This window comes from Dipodomys spectabilis, unplaced genomic scaffold (assembly GCF_019054845.1).
Source record: "Dipodomys spectabilis isolate Male_0828 unplaced genomic scaffold, ASM1905484v1 ptg000611l, whole genome shotgun sequence".
Taxonomy (NCBI): Eukaryota; Metazoa; Chordata; class Mammalia; order Rodentia; family Heteromyidae; genus Dipodomys; species Dipodomys spectabilis.
The window spans coordinates 920311-946166 of NW_024871288.1; the positions used below are offsets into that span (position 1 = coordinate 920311).

Below are 25856 nucleotides of genomic sequence, written 5' to 3' on the forward strand. Positions count from 1 at the left end.
TGTTCTTAAAGTGACAGCCAAGCATGGTGACACATGCCTATAATCCCAGCTTATCAGGAGGTAGAGACAGAGCGACCATCAGTTCAAGGTCAGTATGGGCAAAGTTAACAGTACCTGCTTTCAAAAGCAAAACAGCAAAAGGGCTGGGTGTGTAGCTCCAGGGCCAGAGCATTAACCTAGCACGCACAAAGCCGTGGGTTCAGTTCCCAATGTCCTCCCCTAAATGACAGGTTGCTCCTTTGTGTTCAGAGTTGGCTAACCTGGTTGGCCTTAAATTGGGGTGATTTCTCCAGCCCTTGCTATCTGGGCTCAGCTTTTGGAATGAGCTTGTAGCAAAAGGCTTGGGCCCAAGGTTGGCATCTCATGTTTCTGGGTCTGCTTATTGTGAAGGCATGATGTGAGGCACACGGAAGAAAACAGTGCTGTGGGAAGCCTGCCTTACCTTACCCAGCACTGCCGATCTTACCCAGAGAGTGCTGATCTTACTCAGTGAGTGCCAATATTACCCAGCAGTGCCAATCTTACCCAGCAGTGCCGATCTTACCCAGCGAGTGCCGATCTTACCCAGCAGTGCTGATCTTTACCCAGCAGTGCCAATCTTACCCAGCAGTGCCGATCTTACTCAGCGAGTGCCGATCTTACCCAGCAAGTGCTGATCTTACCCAGCGAGTGCCAATATTATCCAGCAGTGCCGATCTTACCCAGCGAGTGCCGATCTTACCCAGCGAGTGCCTATCTCTTACCCAGCAGTACTGATCTTACCCAGCGAGTGCCTATCTTACCCAGCAGTGTCGATCTTACCCAGCAGTGCCGATCTTACCCAGCAGTGCTGATCTTACCCAGTAATGCCAATCTTACCTGTAGTGCCGATCTTACCCAGCGAGTGCTGCAAGGTGTGAGCTTGCCCATCCACACACCCGCGCGAGGGGCCGCTTGCATCGGGGCTCGCGTTTGTGGGTGTGCAGTGATGGGAAAGCACAGGGTGGCGCAGTGGTCCAACCCCATGGCCCTCTTTGGCTGTAAAGCGGCAACCTTGGCCTGCCCACCATGTGCCGTTTCAGTAAGAGGTTGCTTCAGAGCCCGAACTGTGTGTCACAAGTGTGGAAGGCGTTCCCGTCTCTGCCTCCGCAGCCATCCGTCCTTGGATCCATAGATCGTAGATCCGTGTCCAGTGCTCCGGGACGGCGTTGTGAGACAGGCAGTCCCATTCCGGCCCGGCTCCATCTGCCTCCTGGAGCACAGGACGCCCGTCGGGACATCAGTGCGGGGTGTTCTAGCCATCCGGCGTGTCTTCAGATCCTCCCCTAACGCACAGGCCGTGGCCGTGGCGAGAATGTGAACCACCTAAGGCTGAGTAGCGTCTTCCCCAGGACTAACGTGGTCAGAACCATGCTACACGTTTTCTCCACTGAGGCTTTTGGCATTCCCTTTCACCCAGACAGCCTTGCGACTGAGCTTCGCCCGATTGCGCAGGGGAAGTCTCTGAGCAGCGCCCGTCAGGCCCAGTGCAGGCAGCTGGGCGGGGCCGGAGGCGGCGGGAGCCATCATTACACAGGATTACCAAAGCAGAGCCAACTGAAGGAAAGATGACGTGTCCCCAGCCCCCATGGGGACCAGGGCGTCAGGACACACGTCCCTGGGGACAGGAACCCGGGTGGATGAATGGTGGCTGTGTACATCCTCTGTTCCGAGCAGCGGGCTCAGGAACAGCACCAACACCAAGTTCCTCTTGTGGGAAGACTGTCAATGCCGGGACAGTCCTTCCAATGAGGCCCTCACACCCCACTCGAGGATGGCTGCTGAGGGTGACACGTCGGGTCCCTGTGGCAGCTGGCAGCGTGGGACCACTGCCTCAGGCCAGGCCACGGAAGCTCATGTCTCTCCCCAACCTGCTGGGGAGATGGACGGCCTGCAGCGCTGGCTCCCAAGGTGAAGGACTTCTAATTACATCTTCAGCATCATTTATCACTGACCAGGCGGGGGTCGGGGGGGGGCGCAGGCCCACGTGGAAGGAGCCAAGAGCAGCGATGCTGCCCCTCCGACTGGAGGAGGAAAATGTGAGCTGGGTCACTGCGTGGAGCACAAGGAGTCCCCATGGAACTGAGTCTGAATCCCAGCCTCATCCTGCCACGAATTCCATCCCGAGACACATTATGCCATTGCCAGGGTCCTTGCAGAGGCCGGGACACCACTGGTGTCCCAGATCAGACCTGTGTGCTGCTCAGCATTTCGGGGCCGCCGGGACCGCGCTCCTGGACCCCACACAATGGCTCCCTCGCATTGAAGCTGCCTTGGAAGGAGCCTTTGTTTTCTTCAATGCTCTCAAGTGTGGGTCTGCGTAATTTGTTAAATACATCATGTTTACATAAGCATAAGCCAGTTATCTCCAAATCACTGGCTCCTGCCTGTACCATTGGCTGCATACTTCAAGAAAATGAAGCTTAATTTTCTGTAAGCAGTGCTCCATGGTTTCCAAATAAGCTTGCGGAGACGCCGGCGAACCAAATGACACGGTGCTGACTACCCCAGACAGGACGGGAGCCGGCGCCCGCCACGCCAGGTGTGCAAGCAAGTCACAGCACCAGGCAGGGAAACACGAGCCCCACGGGGGCATCCGGGACAGTGCCTTCCTCAGTCCCAGAGTCGGGGCGTGGGGTGTGCGGTGGAGGACTCGTGAGTGGATGGGGGGAAGAGCATAGATTGGGGTCCTTTGGCGCTGGGTTCAAATGTCAGCTGTGGCGTTTGGGGAGTTGAGGTCGAAGGTGTGGGCTCCGCTATCCCTGCTGTTCGGGAGAGACCCTCCCTGGCACTGTAGTGTGTGTCTTCATATGGTGCAGGACATCCCTGGATTTCCCCGACCCCTCCTGGCCACCCTCCTTTCTCCATCTGGCTCCAGTGTTCTGCCTTGACCACCAGGTGCTCACTGGCCATGTTCTGGCATGGTAATGGAGTAGTGTTGTCCCTTAGCGTTCATGTTCTTTCTGCTCTGCTTTCTGCAAACCTCCGCCAGTGGCACTCGGCTGGAACCGGAGAGGAAGGTTAGGGACTAAAGCACCGTGCTGTTTCAGGTCTTGAACTTGGTGACAAGGACAGAGAAAGGGAGTGAGCAGGGCGAGGAGACAGACATTCAATGTGTGTGCGCATGTGTGTGTGTATGCGCATGTGTGTGTGTGTGAGAGAGAGAGAGAGAGAGGAAGAGAGAGATCTGATACTCAGGGATGTTTTCCATTTTGAACAGTGACAAAATTAACAGGCCTTCCCTCCTCTTGTCCCCTTCCCCTCTCCCGTCCCCCTCCTCTTATTCTACCACTCGCTAATAGCTAATACGTATTTACCCTGTTAGGGTTTACCTTTGTTCTACTAAGTATAGTCAACCTCCTACTACTTGCTTTGACGCCTTTCAATCTATTATCTGAGACACGGCTGTTATGTATGAGGCAGTCCAGAACGTTCACCTACTCCTCCTTCCTTTTTCTTGTTTTGGTTCTATCACTCCATTTCTATGTACCGTCTTGTGGCTCAGTCTTCGCTTTTGCTAGGATGTGTGTTTCAGAAGTCATTTTCTCAGGTGGCTGCCTTGACTCCTTCGGGTGGTTCCTTTGAAGGTCTCGTGGGAACAAGAGTCCCTGTTACTGTGTTCAGCACTGACTTTCTGTATCCTGTGTTCTTGGGTAAGCGAGTAGGTGGGGATGAAATCCCTGATTCAAGTCTTTTCTGCGTAACTGGGAGCGGCGCCCTGCTGCCATCTACGCTGAAGATCACAGCCTCATCTCCTCTCTCACCAGTTACCGTAGGATATTCTAGTAATTTCACTGGGATGGATGTTAGTATTGATCAGTCTACACCCATTTCGCCCTTGCCGGGGTCCAGCTCTGTCTTGGAGGAACGATGTGATGAGTTCCTTTCCCATGGCCTGTGATGTTCTCGTGTGTTCCTCAGCTCCATAGAGCACCACGTCCCTTTTCTGCTTCATAGAATGGTTTGAGGAGCATCTGGTGTGTGCTCTCGTGGATTTGACAGCAAATCCATGTGGTCTTGGCTATTCCTCATTGGGGGGGGGGGGCATCTCTGGATGCTTTTCATTGCTGTATTTATTAACAGCTTGCTTGACTTACTGCGTGTATCCTTTCAGTTCAATGTTGATGCGTCAGAGAGATCTAGAGTTACCTTCAAATTTATTGGAATAGGAGCTTCCGAGTTTGCTCCCCGACAGCCCCATGAATTCCAATGGCTGTTGTGTCTCTCTGTCCATCCCCCCTTTCCTCGGCGGGGCAGGGTGGTGTCTGCAGTGTGTCCTGGCCCCTTGTTTCCATGCAGAGTGGCCTGTGCTGCTTCTCCAGGGGTCACTTCGTCTCTAGCCCCGTGACTTCTCCTTTCCTTCCTTTTCCTGTTCCCTCCCTCTCATTCCGGCATTCTTCCCCCTCCCCGCATTTTCCAGGGTCTCCTTACTCTCTGCTTCCTCCATCTTTGACTTCGATTCTTCCGCAGTCTTTGTGGCTTCTCATTTTTTGTTTGCCTGTCCTGAGGCTTGACAGCCCGGGCACTGTCTCTGAGCTTTTTCTGCTAAGGCTAATACTCCACCATGTTGAGCCACAGCTTCACTTCCAGTTTTCTGGTGGTTAACTGGAGATAAGAATCTCCTGGTCTCTCCTGCTGGGGCTGGCTTTGAACCTCAATCCCCAGATCTCAGGCTCTTCTTGAGTAGCTAGAATTAACAGGCATGAGCCACCATTCCCCGGTGCTTCTGAGTTTTGTGCACTGCTTTCTTGGGTTTGTTTATAAAGGTGGTTTTTTTCATTTCAATTTATGGTGTTTTACTTGGTCTATGTTTTCATGCTTCTCTGTTTTTCTGCCTAATAATAATGTTGGGCAATCTCCTAGTTCAAGGTTAACTTGTGCATGCATATATTGATGTTGACAGGAAATGGCCAGGCACCAGTGGCCTGTAACTGTAGCTACTTAAAGCATCTCCAGTCCTCCAGGTCTCCAATTAACCAGCAAAATGCTTGACTAGAGACATGGAATAGTAGAGTACCAGCCATCAGCTAGAAAGTCAAGCAAAAGCATGAAGCGCTGTATTCAAGTCCTAGTACTGGCACCAGAGACAGATATAGAGAGACAGACAGACAGACATAGAAAATGGAATTTAAAGCTAGATTTCATAGCACATTAATGTGGGTGCTGAATGAGCAGAGGGCATAAAAATGCAGATTCTTCCTATATATCCCCTGAAACTATGCTTTCTCTCTGTCACTAAAAGAACTTGAGGTTTAACATCAGTTCCAGAATATGCACGGCATGTCAGAGCTCATCCCCTAGACTGCATGTGTTTATAATGTGTAATATAGCAGCCTGCCTTGGAGCAGATTCACACATTTGCTTTCTAGATGCATTTCAGATCTAGAAAGTGACTGAGTCATGCAAGTTGGGTGCCTTTGAGTACAGCTAACCCTTAGCACGAATTCACTTCAGTAGCCTCTCCATTCAAAATGGCTTCCCCATTGTTCCTCGGCCTGCCTGATGTGTGGTCTCCCTTTCCATGCACATGACACTAGGCTCAAACTCTTCCACCACCTGGAGGCCTTCCCTGACTGCAGTTGCCCACTCCAGCTCAGAGGCTAACAACAGGCAAAGGCAGAGCAACTTTCCGAGCTCCACCTGCCTTTGTGCGGGGCAGCTGCCCAGGTGGGGACTGGCCATGATGCCGGCCTTCCCCAGGGCTCCGCCTGCCCTGGCTCTCTAAGTCCTCTGTTGGCCCTATTCACACCTAGCCTCAGACAGCTGCCATCATAAACTGTAGTGCGAACAGCGACGTTGTTTTCTTCTGCTTAGTCTGTACTAGTTGCAGGTCTATGAAATCTGGTGGGCATAAAGCCCCTGCGAACCTGCTGGGTACACTTCTGTTTCCCGTAGTCTGTTCATCTGTGCCAGGGCCCCATGCAGGCAGACGCTGACCCACTGGCAAGAAAATACAATCAAAGCCGGAGCTGGCACTGCCAACCAGTGTTTTGCATATCCAATATATATATATATACATATCTGTATTTGCCCTGGAGTGTGGAAAAGGCTGTGGATTTTATCAGAAGCTTTAAAAGCTTATTTCATCTGGCTAAACTTCCTGCCCTAGACTATTGAGGGGAATAATAAGTATTACTCCTCAAATACAGCTACCACTGCTGTGTGTGTTCCCATGCATTTCTTTTCCCAGATGAAGCGTTATCATTAGAATCGAGGGAACTTTAAAGTCTCTTCAAATCCAGGTTACCAACAATCGTCATAATGGCTTTAAAAGGGAAATTTATCCGATCTTAGTTCGCAGGTTGTACCATTAATTAGTTTAACTCGTCTTCTTCTGAGTCGAATGTCAGTATTTTAAGCTCTTCCAAAGACTGCTTCTGAAGGGCTTTATTAGCAAGCTTCTGACTCTAATTCCTTTCTTCCTGTCTGCTTACGTAAAATAAAGCTTTCTCTAAGAAGAAGAGTGTACGTATATATGAAAATTATGTATACACACATACATGTATAATTTGTGTGTGTGTGGTGTGTGTGTGTGTGTGTGTGTGTGTGTGTATATATATATATATATATATATATATATATATATATATAGTAGGCAGAGTACCAGTGGCTCACAGTCATAATCCTACCTTCTCAGGAGGCTGAGATCTGAGGAGAATGGTTCAAAGCCAGCCCAGGCAGAAAAGTCTGAGACTTTTCTCTCTACCCATCAAAAATTCAGAAGTGGAAGTGTGACTCAAGTGGTAGAGCTCCAGCCTTGAATAGAAAAAGCCAAGGGAGAGTGTGAGGCTGTGAGTTGGAGTGCCAGTATTTGCACCGAAACAAAAACAGCAATACCTTACTTTTCGATAGACTTGCTGGAGGGGCACCGAAAACTATGAAAGTGAAGTTGTGTGGGGTCTGGTTTGAGTGGACATGTGCTAGCTCATCCCTCTGCAGTGATTCCGGTTAGAAGTGGGCTCATGCGTGTGCCCACACTGTGCTGGAATGTGGCCTGTGAGTGCCTACTGCTAGCAGCCTCTTCTGGCACAGGTCCATGTGGACAGCGGGCAGGACAGCGAGCTGATTTCCAAGCCGTGACCTTCCTCTGTAGCTGGTCCCGGCCCGGTCTTTGCCCATCCGCCGATGGCAGGCAGGGCTCAGAGGAACGCCCTGACTGGCCTGAAGAGCAGCAGCGGCTCGGGCCTTGCGTGCTGTGGTGCATTGGCCCCTGCGAGGCCTCGCTGGCTGGGCCCTCTGTGCAGGAAAGCGGGTGAACGCCAGTTCTGAGGCCCCAGTGCCATTCGCCAACGCGAGCGTGGAGGACCTGGGAGAGATGAGGAACTCCTCTCCCTGGGTCCACTCTGCTCTCGCAGTCTGTGATCCGCAGCCCCCGCCCGCCTTCCTGCACGTGCATGTGGTTCCCACACCGCAGCTCCTGCTGCCTGCCCCGTGTTTAATGGCGGACTGATCCAGTCCCCGTGGAGGAGGGAGACAGGTGAGCGGGCCGGCGTGTGCCAGGCAGGGCAGGGCAGGAAGGTGCCCTGGCCTTTGCAGATCCTGGCTTTGAAAAGTCTTACCCCGGCATGGCAACTCCATCCTAACAGCAGCTCAGCTGGACCTTTGACAGGAGCTGCTAATTGCAAACACTGCGTGCACTGATCCAGAGCCGCTCTGATTAAGTAATGACTCACAGGAGCGCAGAGGAGGCCGAGGTGGATTCGTGGGGAAGGGCCGGCTCCAGGTCTCCCCACTCCCCAGCAGAACTTGAGTCTGGCCCAACTCTTTAATTACCTTCCGAGGCACTAGCGTTTAAATTAAATTCTGATGGTTCTCATATTGGCTTCCGCAGCGCCCTGAGCTCCGCATCTGTGCGGCTGGGCGGGGGGGGGGGGGGGGGGGGGGGGGGGGGGAGCAGCCCTGGTGACAGGTGGCGTTTTGTTCCTTGGGCCATCGGCCGACTGGGGTCACGTGTTGGGGAGTGCACCCGCAGGGCCTGCCCCACACGCCACGTGCCCCAGCGTCCCCCGGGACCCGTGTATATCATTTCCCCAGCACTTCACAGTTCTCATTCTGTTCTTCTCATTCCCTTTCAAGCTGAATCCTCTGGGGGGAATGTCAGCACCCCCAAATTATGCTCAGACCTGTGTGGACCCAGGGGTGGCCTTGGGGTGCTGTGTAAAGAGGACTGCGCTGCCCAGCTTCCGGTCCTCTTCTCTGGCACCAGTCGGTGCCTATTCTACCGCCTCTGCACTGGGCCTGGCCTTGTGTGTGTGGGGGGGGGGGGCGGCTTGTGGGAAGGGGGAGGGGCGGCTTCTCCAGGCTGGACGTGCCTGGCATCTGCTCACTGCCCACCTGGCCTCCGCCAGCGGCCGAGGGTCCACAGGCTGCGCTCATGTCCTGATCTTCCTGCACCGCCGGCCTCCCAGCCTGCGTCCTGGGCCTGCGGGACCCAGAGACTCGGATCCCTCGCATCCTTGTCAGGGTGGAGCCCAACGCGGCTGCAAACTTCTCTCCCGGCTGGCAAGCGGGCTCCTGGCAAGTTGACCTGGCGGTGTTCTCAGCCCAGAGGATGCTCTGGGTAGCTGGCGTGCATAGAAATAGAGAAAGCAAACGGATGATGCTCATTTCCCACCTTCTAATGGGAGATGAGCCTCAGAGTCCACATCCCATCCTCCTCCAAACCAGTCTTCCTTCCCGTAGAGCTGAGCCCTGTCGGGAGGGGTGGCGGCTCCCTCTGAGAGGTGAAGCAGGTGGGGGGGGGGGGGGAGTTGCGGACGCTCCCCCGCCTGTGGGCCCCTGGCTCATGAGTGGGGCTGTAGGCTGGTTTAGGGTTCGCCAAGCACTGCTGTGTCCTCGACACCACACAAGGGTGTCGGGAAGGAGAGGAAGCTGGACATGCCTAACCCAGGGTTCCCAGCCTGCCGTGCTGCGGGGACTCAGCGTGCACACCCCACAAGCCACCGCATGCCTGGCTCCCGGCCCTGGGCTGGACACGTGAGTGAGGAACTGGATGTAGGCTTGTGTTCATTTTAACTCACTGTAATGGGACAGTACAAGCATTCATTTCCTCTGTGTCCGCTGTGGGCAAAGGCAGTTTTATATTCATGCGTTTATCTTACTGGTTTGGGGGAGGCTGGGTTGCTTGCTGTCACGTTTCCTATAAATCTTCAATTTTAAACAAAAATCCTTGCTGGCATACCCTGGGTAATTACCAAGAAGCCCGGCAGACTGTCCTGACTAAAGATCACCAATGCCATTGGCCTGAGGGTCTGACCAGCCAGTAGGCAGTGTGCCCCCTGACCCTGCACACCCCTGCCTGATGAGACATTCCCAGTGCCACTCCCTGCCTGGTGTCTTGCAAGGCCAAGGACCGGGAAGGAGGCTTAGTGGTAGAGTGCTAGCCTTCAGTAAAAGAAGCTCAGGGACAGTGCTCAGGCCCTGAGTTCAAGCCCCAGGACTAGTTAAATAAATACATACAAGGCCGGGCATCAGGACTTCAGTTCAAATACTGAACATACATTTGCAAAGTGCTTCGCAGAACTTGAAGTCGAGTCCTAATGGGGTGAAGGCAGTAGTCAGGAATGATGGCAGCCCACTGGTCGGCTCCCCTAGCTTGGTAGGTGGAGAGAGGCTTTTCCTTCCTGGGGTCTGGGAAATTTAGTCCCAGCCTAGGGAAGGATGGGCTGGACCAGAAAGCAGACATGGATTGTAAGACTAGCATCTTCTGGTGAGGCCTCGCCTTTCCACGCAGACGTCAAGGCCTGTGCTGATTGGCTGACGGACTGTGCTCATGCAGTCAAGGCCTGTGCTGATTGGCTGGCTACACCTGTGCAGTCAGGGCCTATGCTGATTGGCTGGAGGACTGTGCTTGTGCAGTCAGGGCCCACGCTGATTGGAGGCCAGCTTGGAATATAGGTGAAACTCTGCTTTGCCCCTGCCCCATCCTTTCCTTGGTGGCTTGCAGTGACTTCGAGCCCTCAGCACCGGGAGACGTGCAGAACTTGGCTCTGCATCCAGTCGGTGTTTTGCGGGTTCCTTAGTGGCATGCCTGTGGAGAATTGGAGTCTGGGGAAAAGCCACAGCTCCGTGTCTCAGCTCATCACTGGGATGGGGCCCCCTGGCGTTCTCCTTTCTCTCTAGCCGGCCTAGGCCACAGAACACATGGTTCGTGACTCTCATGCTGCGCATCAGGCAGGCCTGGGCCTCCAGGACAAAAGGAAGTGAGCTGTGTGTGTGTCAGACACCCTTTTCTCTCTTTCGGGATTTCTCCCCTCAGCCTTCTAGGAGGCCTTCAGATAGCCTCCACCACCTCCGCGCCTGCCTGCCGTCCATCCAATCACACAGTAGGGGTGTCTGTCCCCACCAAACCTGCTGTCCCTGTCAGGATTGCGATGGTGAGCTTGGGTGGGCGCACAGCGGTGTGGTTGCCCAGGGGGAGGCGTTAGCTTGGAGGCTGTCAGATGCAAGTCTGAACCGTGCCGCCTGTCCTGAGAGTCCAGGCTTTCTCTGTGTCTTGCTTGGCTGGGAGGTTTTACTTTGCCTCCCACACAGGGGGCAGAAGGCCCAGGGACTCAACGTTTGTCTGTCTGTGTGTGTGTTTCTCTCCAGCTTGCACCGACAAGGAGTTGAGGAACCTTGCTTCCCGGCTGAAGGACTGGTTTGGAGCTCTTCACCAGGACGCCAACAGGGTCATCAGACCCACCAGCTCCAACGCAGCCCCGGGCAGTAAGATACTCCACTTTTCCAACCCACTCCACCCTACACACCAAACATGGTTCATTAGCAATAGCATTATTAGGGTTTTTTTTGTTGTTTTAAAGGAAACATTACACTAAAGATGTGAACAGTAACACATGCCTGTAATCCCAGCACTTGAGAGGCTGAGGCAAGAGAATGATGAGTTCCAGGCCAGCCTAGGTTACACAGCAGGATCCTGTCTCAGTAGGTGGAGTTTCTGAGGGCAGTGCTGCTGACAGAATGCAGGTGAGAATCACAGCACGCCTCTTGCGGCCCAGGAAGGCAGGACGATCACTTGAGCCCAGGAGTTTGTGAGCAGCAAAGTCAGACCCCATCTCAGAAAACCAAAAACCTGTATCTTTGAATCTTTGGCTGTCTTTCGCTGTGCATGGCGGCCTTCTAGAATGCCCAGTGCAGGGGATTCTAGGTGATAATTGTTGAAGTGTTTTACCTGTCAAGCTGGATGTGGGTGGCTCAGGTCTGAGATCTGAGAATTGTGATTCAAAGCCAGCCCAGGCAGACAAGTCCATGAGACTGTTATTTCCATTTAACAAGCAGAGAGCCAGAAGTGGAGGTGTGGCTCAAGTGGTAGAACACCAGCCTTGAGCGGAGAGCATGTGTGTGCACACACACACACACACACAGAGCCAGAAGGACAGGATAGCATTTGCTGCCCAGAGCGTACAGGTTCTGGAGGTGCTCTGGTTGTGTCTGCAGGAAAGGGAAAAGGTCTGGTTTTCCCCATTTGGGCTCAAGAGACCTGGAGCCACAGTGGGTGTGGACAGGCGTCCTGGCCGTGGGGTCTCTGAGCAACCTTTTAGCAGAGAGAGATGAGGAGCCACTCCAGGCCACCACAGTCCCCAGAGACTGGGAAGACAGCAAGGAGCCTGGAAAAGACTGATCTGGCCGGAAGTTGAACCCCCAAGGGGCTCTGGTCTTGATGCCCTGAAGTCACCGGAGGAAGGGCGTGGGGGGAGACGAGGGTCCAGAGTCCCTGCGGGGAAGCTGTCGGACCCGCCCCACGCCCCCCCCCCCCCACCATTGAGGGGTCCGCTGTCCGGGCAGCCACCGACGCCCGGCACAGCGGGTCTTGTCTGGATTTTTTGACTACCGCCTACCTGGCTTGGCATTTTGGTCCTCTGTAAATGGTTAAGTATTCTCTCCCGTGTATAAAAATGTCACTATTTTATACAAGTGACATATAGATCCTTAGCCTTTGGAGTAGCTAGGACTGCAGGTGTGAGCACTAAGCCCTCAGCAGAGATGCCAGAAAACTCCTTCCAGCAACATCCCTGGCATGTGAAGACACGAAGAGCTCAAGTCACTTTGTCCTCAGCTTCGTTAGGTCTGGTCGGCACGTACGCCTGCTGAGCAGGTCTCCCGTGCTCCAGGAAGGGCGCCCCGCTGCCTCTCCCATGGCCTGGAGTGCGCAGGGGCTGCAGGCAGTGTCTGTGGAGACCTAGGGACCCGGGCAAGGGAGGCACCGCAGGAGGGCCTGTCGTCCCATGGACTTCTGCTGCCATTTCTGCCTTGCCCCCTTTCTCTGCTGTCCCCAGAGATGTCCTCAGGCCTGTCCAGGAAGGCAGCAGGGGACTGCTGATGGGGCCTGGGACAGGGCTGCCTGGCTTTGAACCCCAGTTAATAGTTGCATAACCCTGAAAACAGAAGGAAAGCTCCTAGCCGTGTGTGTGTTGTCTGCAAAGCGGAGAAGCCCAAGTTCATTTCACAGGACTACTCCCAGGAGTAGCAGGAAGTATAGGATGTCCAGGAGTGTGCAATATGAAACTCTTTTTTGATTTTGCAGTGCTAGAATTTGAGTTCGAGGCTTGTGGCGTGCTAGCAAGTGCTCTACCACATGAGCCACACACTCAGCTCCTTTGACACTATTTGTTAGTCAGGGTCTCGTGCTTTGCACAGGGCTAGCCTCACAAACAGCGATCCTCCTCATGAGCATCTAGGACAACAGTGACAGTGGCACCAGCACACCTGCCTCCGTTGGAGGCTGAGACGGAGCCCAGCCAACTCCTCAGAGTGGCCTTGAACCACGATCCTTCCAATTCCCAAGTCCCTGGGATGGCAAGCATGCTCCCAGTCCTCAAACACTAACTTTTAAGCAGGGCGTGGGGCACACGCAGTGCCCAGGCCGGGGAATCATGGAGACTAAAGACAGCCTAGGCTAGATAGCAAGATTCTGTGTCTCCAACCATGAAAAAAGGAGATTCCAGAAGGGAAGCAGACGTAGGGATCCCAAGAGGAAGATGCGCTCGTGACGTGAGGCATGCCCTGCCTGTGCCTCGCGGCTCCAAGTGGAAAGCTAAGAGTTACTGTCGAAGCCATCCAATTTCTGCCGTGGAAATGAGTGAATTCTCCTTCCCAAGGGAAGCGAGCGGTCACTGTCTGGCTTGACCTGGATCCCCTGTCAGAAGAGACGGGGTGAGGCAGCCTCTGGCCGGCCGGCTGGCCACACCATCCCTCTGTGGAGTTCAGCAGCCCTCTGCGGTAGTCAGTGCTTCTAGATTACTGACTGTCTTGCTATCCCTTTGATAATGTTTTCAGTTGATTTTTTTCCCCTAAAAGCACAGTTTTCAATATAGTTTCACACACACCCTCTTCTAAGCAGGCCTAGACCACAAAAACCCTATGTGCATCAGAGCTACATTAGCATTGGAGAGTTCCTCCCTTGAGAACACCCATTCCCCAGATGCTGGCTTCTGTGCTATGGCACGTTGTACTGTGTGTCACTCAGAACCTGCAGTCACTGAGGCTGTGGGAAGGAAGGAGGGGCGCACAGGCAAGCCTGAGCCTGGCCTTTGCTTCCAGGGTTCGACACCAGCATCCTGCCCATCTGCAAGGACTCCCTGGGCTGGATGTTCAACAAGCTGGACATGAACTACGACCTGCTGCTGGACGCCGCAGAGATCAACGCCATCTACCTGGACAAGCAGGAGCCCTGCATCAAGCCGCTCTTCAACTCCTGCGACTCTTTCAAGGACGGCAAGCTCTCCAACAACGAGTGGTGCTACTGCTTCCAGAAGCCGGCAGGTGAGGCGGCGCGCGCAGCTCACTGCTCCCGTAAAGTGGTTCCTAGCACCTTCGCCGTGACTTCATTCCCAGGCTGACTCAGTCCGATGCTCGGTGTGAAGCGCTCTATGCAAATACTAGTGCGATTTCTTCCCACAGGCACATGAATCCCCTGCACATCTCAGGTGAGTGTGCGCTTACTGGCGTCTGTAGACAGCAGCTACTGAGGGAGAGAGATGAGTATTAGAAAGGACTCCCAGCGATCGCCTGTAACTGAGCCAGACAGGAGGGTGAACCTGCGGTGCCTCTGGGAGGAGACAGGAGGGTGCACGGGAACCCGCAGCCCCTGTACCCATTGAGCTTCCTGTGCTCAGGCCCAGGACCAGCTGTGGCAGCCCTGGTGGGCGATGCCTCCTGGAAGTGAGCATGCGGTGCGTTTATTTACATCAGATTCTCAAGTGCAGCAGCACCCGATCTCCCGCCACCTCAGAATACCATTAACATCTGCGGACACGTTCCCTCCCGCCACGGCTCCTGTCCTCTCCGTGGCATGACCGTCCTTCCTGATTTATTTTTCCTGCTAGGCTCTTGTGGGGTGTTGCTGTTATATTTAGTAAGAAATTCAAATATTTTTTTTTTTCTGTGACTGCATGCATTTTTTTGATAGAAAATTTTGACATCAAGATAGAATACCTTGGTTTTTTCTCAGTTAATAGGGCTCTCGTAGGTTTTCTTCAATACCTTTTGGTTTTCAGTTTATATATTTCCAACAGATATTTGTCCTCTTTATCAATCTATTCAAATTAATTCTACACTATCCAAATCACAGTTGCTTTGCCGTGCTCTTGATATCTGGTAGGACTATTCCCTTTTTAATCTCTTTTTCCAAAATTTTCCTGGGTATTCATCTTTTCCTCCCTCTATGAACTTTAGAATCAATTTATCTAATTAAAAAGAGTTCCTGTTAGCTCCGGAATGTTGCACTTTGTTAGAACAGAATGTGTCTTATCACACTGAGTTTTCTTCCAATATTTCTGTTCTTGGTGAATGAAGTCTACTTTTGTTCCGGTCCTTCATGACATTCTCGTTTTGTTTATGTTTAGGTTATTCTGCATGGATTTTCCAGGTGCAATCATATCTTCAAATAGAGAATTTACCTCTTTGCCTTTTCAATTTTCAAACCTCATTGCTTTCTGATTTTGAATTACATCAGAAACTACTTAGAAATTGATGCCAAGTAGAGTAGCCCTGATTTGTATATTAGTATAAAGCATTTGCAGGCATGCACCACCAGTAAGCTATGGTAACTGGAGCCTTGATTTCATACACACAGCTGTAGTTTTGGTGTGTGTGAGCACAGAGTGGGTTCTTACTGCTGGTCACCAGGCCTCAGGGGACATCTGTGACCTTTTAGCACTTGCTGTGGGCCAGAATCCTGAAGTAGTTGAGCAAAATAATTTATCATTCTCTCCTTTTCTTCAGAAAGAAGAGGTTTCACTTCCTGACTTGGAATCACTTGCATTTTGCTTTTCTATTATACATCAGTATTTTCGAAGCTTGGAATTTTCCCTAATGGACGGCCACAGATATTTTTATGATGATTACGTGAATGATTCTGATTTTCTTTCTCCTCAGGACTGGTCTGTTTATGCCTATACTTTCTTCTCTTTCTGCAGTTCTAAAGACAAGCATTTCCACTTGCAAAACGGGCAGTGTCAGCACCGCCTTCCGTGTCACACTAAGTGTAGCTGTGCCTGCAGCATGCTGCCTGTTCTAACCTCTTTCTCTGGTGGTTTTCATGTTGGATCTTGTTTATCTAAAGCTAACAAAATGGGTCTCACAGCCCTACCTTCTGTCCCAGAATGCTCAGGAAGACCAGTGGCCCTGTGAAGTCCTCAGTAACAGTGGGGGATGCCCACACACTTGGGACCTCTGGAAAGAGGTCCAAGCCAAAGCCCAGAGCTTCCCAGAGACTGGGGAGACCATGTGGTCACAACCCCCCAAAGCTGGTGAGGTTGCTTTGCTTAGAACAGATGTCTGTTCTTTGGGGAGACAAAGGCAACACACACCGCACGAGCCTCTAGGACCCCTGTATCTGTCCTTTACTTACGAGTGGACGGCTTCAGGCAGCACACACAGGCTGTGTCTCAACCTGGACTGGAAGTCTCACTTCTGACGCCAACAGATCTCTCTCCAGGCCGCTGTGCTCTGAGGTCTTCACAGCTGTCCCTGTAGGGTTCTAATCCTCTTTTCACCCCACAGCGGGGTCTGGACTTGATGGAGGATTTGTGGCAAAGCCTTAGGTAGTTTAGAACACTTACCACTAATAAGCCCTTGCAGATCCCTCCTTCCAGCTAGCAGCGGAAAGTCTGCTAACTGGGTGTGAAGGCTCAGACCTGTAATCCCAAGGAAATTGAGAGGATGGTGGTCAAGACCAGACTAAGAAAAAAGTTAGAGGACCCTCCCCCCTCCCCCCCCCTCGCCACCACCACACATACCCCTCAATAAATAAGCAGGTGTGGCGGCGTACATGGATAATTCCAGCTTATAGGGAGGCCTAGTTAGGAGGTTGGTGGTCTGAGGTTAGCCTGGGGAAAAATGCAAGACCATAAGGTAGAGTGCCTGAGTTCAAAGCCTTGTTCAAGGCCTGAGTTCAAGGCCTTGAGTTCAAAGCCCTGTACTGCCACAAAATCTGTTAGCAAATTATTATCAGACATACAATATTTGCTTGAAATGGAGCTAGGAAGGAAAATTCCAGCGCATTGCAAGCAGCCTTGAGATACTGTTTTAAGTAGTGTGGTATGAGGTTTAATTAGCAACACTAATGGCCTGGATTTGTTTTGTTGTGTGGTTCGTGCATATGGAGCCATTCCATTCCCAGGTGTGTCATTGTCTATGACACACGTCAGGAGCAAAGTCAATCATTAGAGATGATATCCCATACCATCTGGAAGCTGACTTCTGTAAATTATTTTTTAGGTCTCCCTTGCCAGAATGAAATGAACAGAATTCAGAAGCTGAGCAAGGGGAAAAGCCTGTTGGGTAAGTTCAGTTTCTTGTCACTTGCTCAAGCAACTAATTACACTGTGCATGTCTCTTACGGTGTTCAGCACTGCAGGGGCCGCTCAGCTGGGGCCGGTGCCGTGTGCCAGAAATGACCTCCTGGGCATTTTCTCCCTGGACCCGACTCTCAGGGCAGCTGGTGGTATGCCATCACGCCACCCACAAAAAGGTCAGGGCTGGAATCCAGCCCCTGCCCTGCTGCAGCCTCCTCCAGATCTTGGGATACACTGAACCTTGAGTTTCCCTTCTGTTAGCTGAAGCCCCTGGTAAGGGCTTGCTCAGATTCCTGCCAGCTCGGAAGTGTAAGGTCTATACGCTAAAGCGGGAGCTGCCCACTGTAGGAGGAGGAGCTCAACCTCAGAATGTACTGGCTCTGATGAGAGCCTGTGCATCTGTGCGTCTCTGGAAGGATGTGTTGGGCTGCTTTCCCTCCTCCAGTGTGAGAACAGAGGTCGCAAATGCCCCCCTAAGCCCCTGACTGCCTGGACTGCCCTCCGGTCTTCAGCATTTGCAAGAAACGGTGGCAGTGCCGGGCTACTGGCAGCCTCATCTGCTAAGAAAATGGAGTCTGTGGTCCTTGACATTTGCTCGCTGACAGCTGCAGCATGGTCTTTCTCTGTGGCCTTCTCTGAACACTGAGGGGCAGGGACACCCCTAAACAGCCCACTGTCTACACGGGTGTCTGCCTACCTAAAGGAAATGGGTGATGTCCCGCACCAGCCACGGTGTGGATTCTGGCGATTTCTCTTGAGTTGGGGATGCTTTACCTGCTACGGCGACTCCGGCCCACCTGCTCCAGTCAGGGTCTCTGTCCTGCCGTCACGGCTCTGCGGTCCAGTGGCACATGCTAATCATCAGTCACTCTGGGGATGCCTTGCTTGGAGTTCCAGCCACATGTCTAGGACCCAGAGCAGTTAGGGTTGTGGTAGATCTTTAGCTGTTAGGTCCTGGTGCTATTTCCACACACATGCAACTTCTGCCCCTTTCCTCCTCCACCTGTATAGACGGCGCTTGGGTGCGTATTGCTATGCTGTCGTGGTGGGAAGGTATGCAGTGCCCTTCGTCCTCCACCCCTCAGGGATGCCCTTGTGCTGGACAGTCTCCCTGTCACCCATGTAAGCTCACTCATTCAACATGATGTCCAGTTTCAAATGACATAACTCCAGCTTTCTTTATGGCTGTATAATATTCCATCACACACACACACACACGTACCATATTGTCTTTACCTGTTCATTGATCAGTTGTTGGATACCACAGCTGATCCCTTGTTTGGCTGTAACAGGACTGCAGTGAACTTGGGTACAGGAGGCTCTTTCCCTTTCTGGATGGTGCTCTGCTCTCCTTTGGACACAGGCCCAAGAGTTGTGTGGCAGGATGGTGAAGCAGTCCATTTTCAGTTCCTCGAGGAGCAGGGCTCCCTCTCCACACATCCCCACCAGCATCCGTGGGCTATGGGTATCTTGCTACCGCCTCGCTCATTTATAATCAGTACCCAGGAATAACATGCCTACCTTTGTCTAATTGCACAGAGTTTTTTACTCTGGCTGTCATAAAAATTCCATCTACTTCTTACAAATCATTTTGTTCCTAGGAAAAATCTAATACATAATCACTGTATTCAGAGATATTCATATTAAAATAAATAAAATAAGCAACAACAAATTATAATCAGTTACAATCACCATCTTAGAAAAAGCGGTAATCTTATTAAATTATAGATTTCGTGCAGCACCTGCTTCCTACCAGCCAGGGGCTCAGCCCAATTTCTGTTTATTTTTTGGTCTATTAAGTGCTGTTTTCTAACCACAGCTCCCGGGGAGAAGTCCTGCCCTCTGCCTCTGCAGTCTTTTTGAAAATCCGCTCACAAACTCTGCCTTTCAGCTCTGTGCACCATTGAAGGTGTCGGCTTTTCTTTTTTCCCTCTCCTATTGCCAGCTAATCAGGGGTCAGGTGCACTGGCAAGCCCCGGGCTGAGGGGCAGCAGGGTCATGTGGCCCCCCCGTTGAGTGCCAGCAGCCTTTCCTAAGAGGTGAATATGGAGGTTCAGGGGCATGTGCCTCTCGCGGAGCTCACCTGATCGCTGAAAATAGTGAGAAAGTACATTCTAGACTCAGATGGACCTTGGTTTAAAACCTAGTTTAAAATCAGAGAACTCTTTTTCTGCAGTGCAATACTTTCACTTTTCTGACATCAGTCCATGAAAGGAAATTTCACATACAAAACCATACTGGCCACCAGAAAAGAAGGCAGAAGCCAAAAGCCACAGGTGAGCTACAGCAGCTTCTGTAGAGGTTTCGGGATCTGGTCACCCCCAAGTCCCTGTACAGAAAGCCATCGGGAAGATCACCTACAGCTGAATGACACACGGATCCACATCACACTTCCCATGAGCAGCACGAACGTAAGCAGAGAAGAGCACGTCCAGAGTGCTGAGGGGAAACCACGGAGCCTACGCGTTTCAACTTATCCCAAAGGCAGATCAAGTGCGGTGACAAAGATAGTCCCACGCTGCTGCAGGTTCTGTCCACTCCCTGGCACAAGCCCAGGAAGAATTATTGGGAGTGTGAGGTGACATGCTTTGATAGCAAGTTGGAATTAAAATTCTAGCTTGTTCAGGGCAATGGCAGATAGGGCTTATTAAGAAGAAAACAGATTCTCTTTAGAACTCATTAGGAAGAACAATGCTGCTCTTGAAGGGTAGCCACGAGAAAGAACATCAGAAATAAAAGGATGAGGATCGTTTTAAAACATACAGAAGAAAGGCATGGAGAGAACGGAACAGGAGTAGCATGGCAAAGGTGGATAGGGATGCAGGAATAAAATTAAGCGATTTGTATGTAATCACAGTAAGTGAACAGACCGCTTGCTTACCCTGACACGCAAACTGTGTGTGGGTATTTTAAAGTTACATCTACAGCAATCCTAAGGAAAGCTGAGATTAAAAGATGATGGGAAATACTCTTTTTTTATAGCAATGTTTCAATTGCTGGCAAAAGCAAGTGTGTTTGCATTATAAAAATCCATAGTATCACCTTGCCAAAATATGCCTTTTACCCTAATCATGCCATCAGTGGGTGTAATCATAACTTTAAAAGAAAAGTGGAACTGAGCTGCAAAGCAGTGCAGATCAAGTAGACAGAGGCTAAAGCACTGACTGACTCATTTGCATCCACATTTGCGCATAGTCTTGACCGTATAGTCTTTCAAGCACATGTGCATTATCTGCCGTGGAAAAGTCCACGGAATACGCAGCGATCCCCTTTGAAGCTTCCAAACCAAACGAAAACCCTGTGTGCCGAGCTAAGCCGAGAGGAGCCTCGCGCCAAACAGATCTTTAGAAACCCACACTCGATGAGCTCAAGAAACCCACACACTCGGTGTTCAACACAGCACTGTGAAAACAGTTCCACACACCGGAGGTGACTGGAGTTCAGAGCTGAGAGCAGACCGAAGACGGACAGCCGGTGTTCGAGGACAGACAGCCGGCGTTTGCGAATAGATAGCCTGGTGTTTGCGGATGGACAGTCCGGTGTTTGTGGACAGACAGGCAGCCCTGTGTTTGAGGACAGACAGCCCTGCGTTTGGGGATGGACAGACAGCCAGGTGTTTGTGGACGGACAACCCGGTGTTTGTGGACAGACAGACAGCCCGGTGTTTGCCGACAGACAGACAGCCCGGTGTTTGTGGACAGACCAGCCCGGTGTTTGCCGACAGACAGACAGCCAGGTGTTTGTGGACGGACAACCCGGTGTTTGCCGACAGACAGACAGCCCGGTGTTTGCCGACAGACAGACAGCCCGGTGTTTGCGGCTGCGGCTTTGAGCAGCGTCCGTTCCCAGCGCCGGCGCCCGGCGGCCACAGCTGGGCCTGGAACCTTCTGAGGCCTTCGGGCTTGTGCCGCGGCGCCTGGGCCGCGTGTTCAAAACCGGAGCCGCGGGCCTGAGATCCTGCGCGGACGGCGGGACGCTGGCAGACGCGGCCACCCCGCGGAGCCCAGTGCGGCCACCCCACGGAGCCCGACCCCGCCGCGGCCACCCCGCGGAGCCCAGGGCGGCCACCCCGCGGAGCCCAGTGCGGCCACCCCGCGGAGCCCAGTGCGGCCACCCCGCGGAGCCCAGTGCGGCCACCCCGCGGAGCCCAGTGCGGCCACCCCGCGGAGCCCAGTGCGGCCGCGGCCACCCCGCGGAGCCCAATGCGGCCACCCCGCGGAGCCCAGTGCGGCCACCCCGCGGAGCCCAGTGCGGCCGCGGCCACCCCGCGGAGCCCAGGGCGGCCACCCCGCGGAGCCCAGGGCGGCCACCCCGCGGAGCCCAGGGCGGCCACCCCGCGGAGCCCGACCCCCCCGCGGAGCCCGACCCCGCCGCGGCCACCCCGCGGAGCCCAGTGCGGCCGCGGCCACCCCGCGGAGCCCGACCCCGCCGCGGCCACCCCGCGCCGTGCCTCGCGGGCGGCTCTGCTGCTTCCGCCAGCCGGTGGCGGTCTGTGCTCTCCAGGAGCGGCCTGAGGACCACACGGAGGGCGCGTGGCGTGGCGTGGGGCGGGGCCGGGCTGGGCCGGTGCGGAGCGGAGCTCGCGGCGGGGGCGGGCGGGCCGCGGCCCTGGGCGGAGGCCTTCCTCTCTCCGCGCCTCAGTTTCCCCTTCATTGGGCCGGGGCGGTGGTCTCAGAGGCAGGGGCACGCACGCACGCTCGCTCACTCGCTCGGGCGTGGTTTCCGTCGGTGCCAGGTGCGCACGAGCCCTCGGTGCCGGCCGAGCACTGAGCTGCTGCGGGCAGCGCGCAGCCGGCCCGGCGGCCTCAGGGCCGGACCCGGCCGCCTCGAGCCCTGACGGCCGCCGTCCCGCAGGGGCCTTCGTGCCGCGCTGCACCGAGGACGGCTACTACCGGGCCACGCAGTGCCACGGCGGCACGGGGCAGTGCTGGTGCGTGGACAGGTACGGCAACGAGCTGGCGGGCTCCCGGAGGCAGGGCGCCGCGGCCTGCGGTGAGTACGGGCGGGGCCGGGCGGGGTCCCGGGCTGGGTGGGGGTCCCGGGCGGGCTCCGGGGTCCCGGGCGGGGGTCCCGGGGTCTCCGGCTGGGTCCCGGGTGGGGGTTCCGGGGTCCCGGGCGGGGGTCCCGGGGTCTCCGGCTGGGTCCCGGGCGGGGGTCCCGGGGTCTCCGGCTGGGTCCCGGGTGGGGGTTCCGGGGTCCCGGGCTGGGTGGGGGGTCCCGGGCGGGCCGGCCCGGCTGACCCCGCGCGGTGCGGTGCGGTGCGGTCCGCAGAGGAGGAGCCGGAGACGTCCGGCCTGGGCAGCGGCGCGGCGGCCGAGGAGCTGGAGCCGGAGCGGGAGCCGCGGGCGCGCGCGGCGCGGGAGGACGACGAGGACGGCGACGACGACAAGGAGGACGAGGCGGGCTACGCCTGGTAGCCGGGCGCCGCACCACCGCGGGCGGGCCGCGCTCCTCCGCACAGAGGGCACCCCGCCCCGCCGCCCCGCCGCCCGGTGCGATGGTCACAGCTGACGTCCACTCGCCCTCCCTGGCTTCCTCCGCCGCCTTAACCCGCCCGCGGGACCCGCACCACGCGCCGGGGGCTCCCGTCGTCGTCTCGTCTCCTCTCCTGAAATCACCCTCTCCGGCCAAGAACCCCGGCGGTGGCCCCGAGAGCATGGCGGCGGCACGCCCCGCGGCGGGGCACGCGCGCCACCCGACTGCGTGTGGGAGCCAGCCCCGACCCCCGCAGGGTCCCGGGCTCCCGCACCAAGGGCACCCCCACCCCCAAAGAGCCCCAGGAAGACACAGCAGGCCGCACTGCCCTCCCCCCAACCTCGCCACCTCCAGGCAGGCAGAAAGCCATGACTGGCGTGGCGGCCGAGGAATCGGGGTGTCAGATGAACACCGGCCTCGGAAAGACCAGGTGTCACCAACAAGCGCTCCACTCCCATCTCCACGCAGCCACCACGAGCAGACTCTCAGCTCTGCTGTCCCTCGTTCCACAGCCGCCTTCCCCCTCGAGCAAGCAAACCTCCGAGAGCATAATTTAGAAAACAGGTGCTTAATTGCAGCCTAATTATAATAGAGCGCATAAGAAATAAAGATGCATTTTTAAAGACTCAGTTTAGACCACTGAAAGCCATGGTAGCCCCGCCACGCTTGGGGGAAATGCACACGAGAACACATTAAAATTGACAAATTGATTTTGCTTCGAGAAACTTCCAGGAACAGAGTGAACCACTGATTTTTAATTTGCCTAATTATCTTACGACAAGTGTCAAATTAAGATGACACTTGAAGATCCTAGGTATTAACTTAATGACGAAGAGGAATACTCAGTTGGCACTTCCCCTAACTTAATGATGAAGAGCACTCAGCACCTCCCAGGAAGGTGAGGAGGTACCACTTCCAGACATTCCAACAAGGTGTTTTGATTCGTTAAACTATTAAATACAGAGCCTCCAAAGGCTGGAACTAGAATCAGCAGAGCAAAGCCAACACATTCTGTGTCTGATTCCATTAGGGCACATTAGGTTTTTCACGATCTTGAGTCCTTTAACAGAGGGACTTTAGAATGAGATTTTGAATGACTTTATCCTTGGGAGAAGGGCTGGGTTCCTCTTTGCTGAAGGCCCTTTCTTCACAATGAGCAAGTGCATGTAAGATACGTACTGGTTGAGAGGGAGATATATTGCGAAAAGGTTGGCTTCACTAACTCATTTGTGGAAACTCTTCAGTGAATATTTTATTCTCATTCAATAAACACTTATTATCTAATATCATTACTACAGGATTCAAGTCAAATCTAAGGGTGGTCCCTGGCTGGTTGTCTGCCTTGGTGACATCCTTTTGTTATACGAAGGCAGAGGCATGCTGCCCCTGCAGCTCACCCCTCTGAATGCCCGTCCCCTCACACAAGGCAGCCAGAAATGGCACCCATCTGGTCAGCCCCTCTGCTCTACCAGGATGCCATCTTCATTTGGTTTTGGTTGGCCGTCCCCAGTCTGCACTGTACAGTACCATCCAGGAGCCCTTTCTACAGTGGGTGGTTTTTGGTCTTTTTATACCTTTTTCTCAAAGCCACTGATGTTTGTCCCTGTTCCATGTGTAGCCTTGTAAGGAGAGCCATCAAATCCAGTGTCGCTTTGTTGTCCCTACTTGTAGATGAAATAGTGACGTAGACAAACTAGTATTCTGAATGCTTTTCCATGTAGACTTACCTGGAATGTGAAAACAGCTCTTTGGTTGATAGCGATGCTTACCTGTAGTCCTGAGTAGGTGCATTTCTGTCTGTCTCAATAAATTTTACTTTGTCTGCAACACTGCAATGTTTATTTCCTCAGATCCAATGTGAACTCACCCACCCTGTGGATGGGACAGCAACCAAGGCCTTGCGTCCACGTGAGGGGACATGGCCTGGCCTCCGCCCTCTCACCTGGTGTGCACAAGCACATGCATGCATGCACACATGCGTATACACACACACACACACACACACACACACAGAGTACCTGATCACAGCCACTCTTCCAGAAGCCTCTTTTAGAACTTTGAACTTTTTTTTAAATGGTACTAGAGTTTGAATTCCAGGCCTTAACAATTGTTAGGCAAGCTTTTTATCACCAGAGCCATGGCCCAACCCTTTTGCTTTTAATTTTTTTTTTAGAGCCTTCTAACTTCTCAGTTGGCCATCTCCACCTCCTGAGTAGCTGGGATTAAAGGAAATGTACCACTGCACTGCGATAAACTTTTCCGACTGCTTGTTTAATTCTCCTTGGGGTAGAGACACCTCTCCCCTTTACACAGGCCTTGCCTTCTCCCTCATTCGTGAATCAACACACCAGATGCCTGTCAAACACATCAGTAAGCACCCAAATTAGAACAGAAACTCTCCTTCCCAACTTTGTCCACAGTCGGGCCAGCATATCTAATTATACCCTGAGTGAGTAATTTCACCATGAACAGAGGTACAAACTGTCTTATGAATAATTCCATTTCTTTACCCCTTGGGTGAGATTTTACAGACAATTTACAGATTGACAGTTCAAGAAAGGTGCTTTATACACCCACAAAGTAACGCCTGCCACAGGGAATGACAGGGCAGCACAGGGCTGTACGCACACTTCAAATGCCTCTCCCCTCAGCAGGGTTTCCCAGATGAAGCCCGGCATCTCTGCTCAAGTTGCACCTTCCCTTGACCCATGGAGGACCAGGATGGAGGGAATGAGGCAGGGGCAGGTCCTCCTCCAGGGTGGGGTCACAGTAAAACTGGTCCTTTCAAAGAAAGGGAAGATTGCAGAATTTCTTCCATCAGACTTTGATGTCCTGTGGACAGGAAATCCACTTGGTTCCAGAAATGTGCAAATGAGTCAGAACTGGAGCATGTCCCAGGAAGCTGTTCTCTTCCTTGAGAAAATAGACCCATAGAAACGACAGGCACAGATGTCGCTGACACCCGTGGCTTCTTGGCCCTCTGTAGGCCCCTCAGCCATCGCCACTTGGTTCTCCCCCAGCGCTCAGCCATTCCTGTTAGGTTTTCCACACACCCTGTTGTTCACCATTTCTCAGAGTTCTGCAGCTCCTCGGCTGCTTGTCCTTGGCCGCCATCTCCCTAACTGCCCATTTCCGCATTCCTTGACACACCCTCTCTGAGCAACGCACAGCCCATGTCTCCAGTATAGGCTTGGCTTCTGCTCTAAAACAGTTGCTTCAGGTTAGCTAATTCTGCCTGAACCTCCAAGCCTTATAAAATAAAGACGACAGAATATACCATGAAAATGCTTATGGCAAGAACAGTGCACAGGGCTTTCCTTAAATCCCAACAAACATAAGCCATAAAGGAAGAGACTGATACATGTGCTTCCATAAAAGTTAATAATGCATCATAAACTCGAAAGATAAAAAGAAAGCTACAGAAGGTATCGGTGACATAAGCCAGATGAAAGATATACATACATATACATATATACATATATATGCACTAATTCCTACAAATCCAGAAGAAAAATATAGCCCAACCAGCAAGTAAAAGATAAAAATAAGCAATTCACAGAAAGCCAC

At 53.3% G+C, this 25856-nt stretch overlaps 1 protein-coding gene across 3 annotated transcripts in view; it reads left to right on the forward strand.

Annotated features, from left to right (window-relative positions):
- Spock1 (SPARC (osteonectin), cwcv and kazal like domains proteoglycan 1) overlaps window positions 1-22231 on the forward strand; it is a 356333-nt gene extending 334102 nt beyond the window's left edge. For 2 of the 3 annotated variants that reach the window (XM_042671324.1, XM_042671322.1), the window contains 5 exons: window positions 10609-10725; window positions 13558-13779; window positions 16738-16800; window positions 21669-21806; window positions 22086-22231. In XM_042671324.1, the coding sequence (XP_042527258.1) occupies window positions 10609-10725; window positions 13558-13779; window positions 16738-16800; window positions 21669-21806; window positions 22086-22231 (686 nt within the window). The remainder of the gene's footprint in view (window positions 1-10608; window positions 10726-13557; window positions 13780-16737; window positions 16801-21668; window positions 21807-22085) is intronic. The other variant, XM_042671323.1, reaches the window with a different exon arrangement.
- Window positions 22232-25856: the final 3625 nt, after the last annotated feature.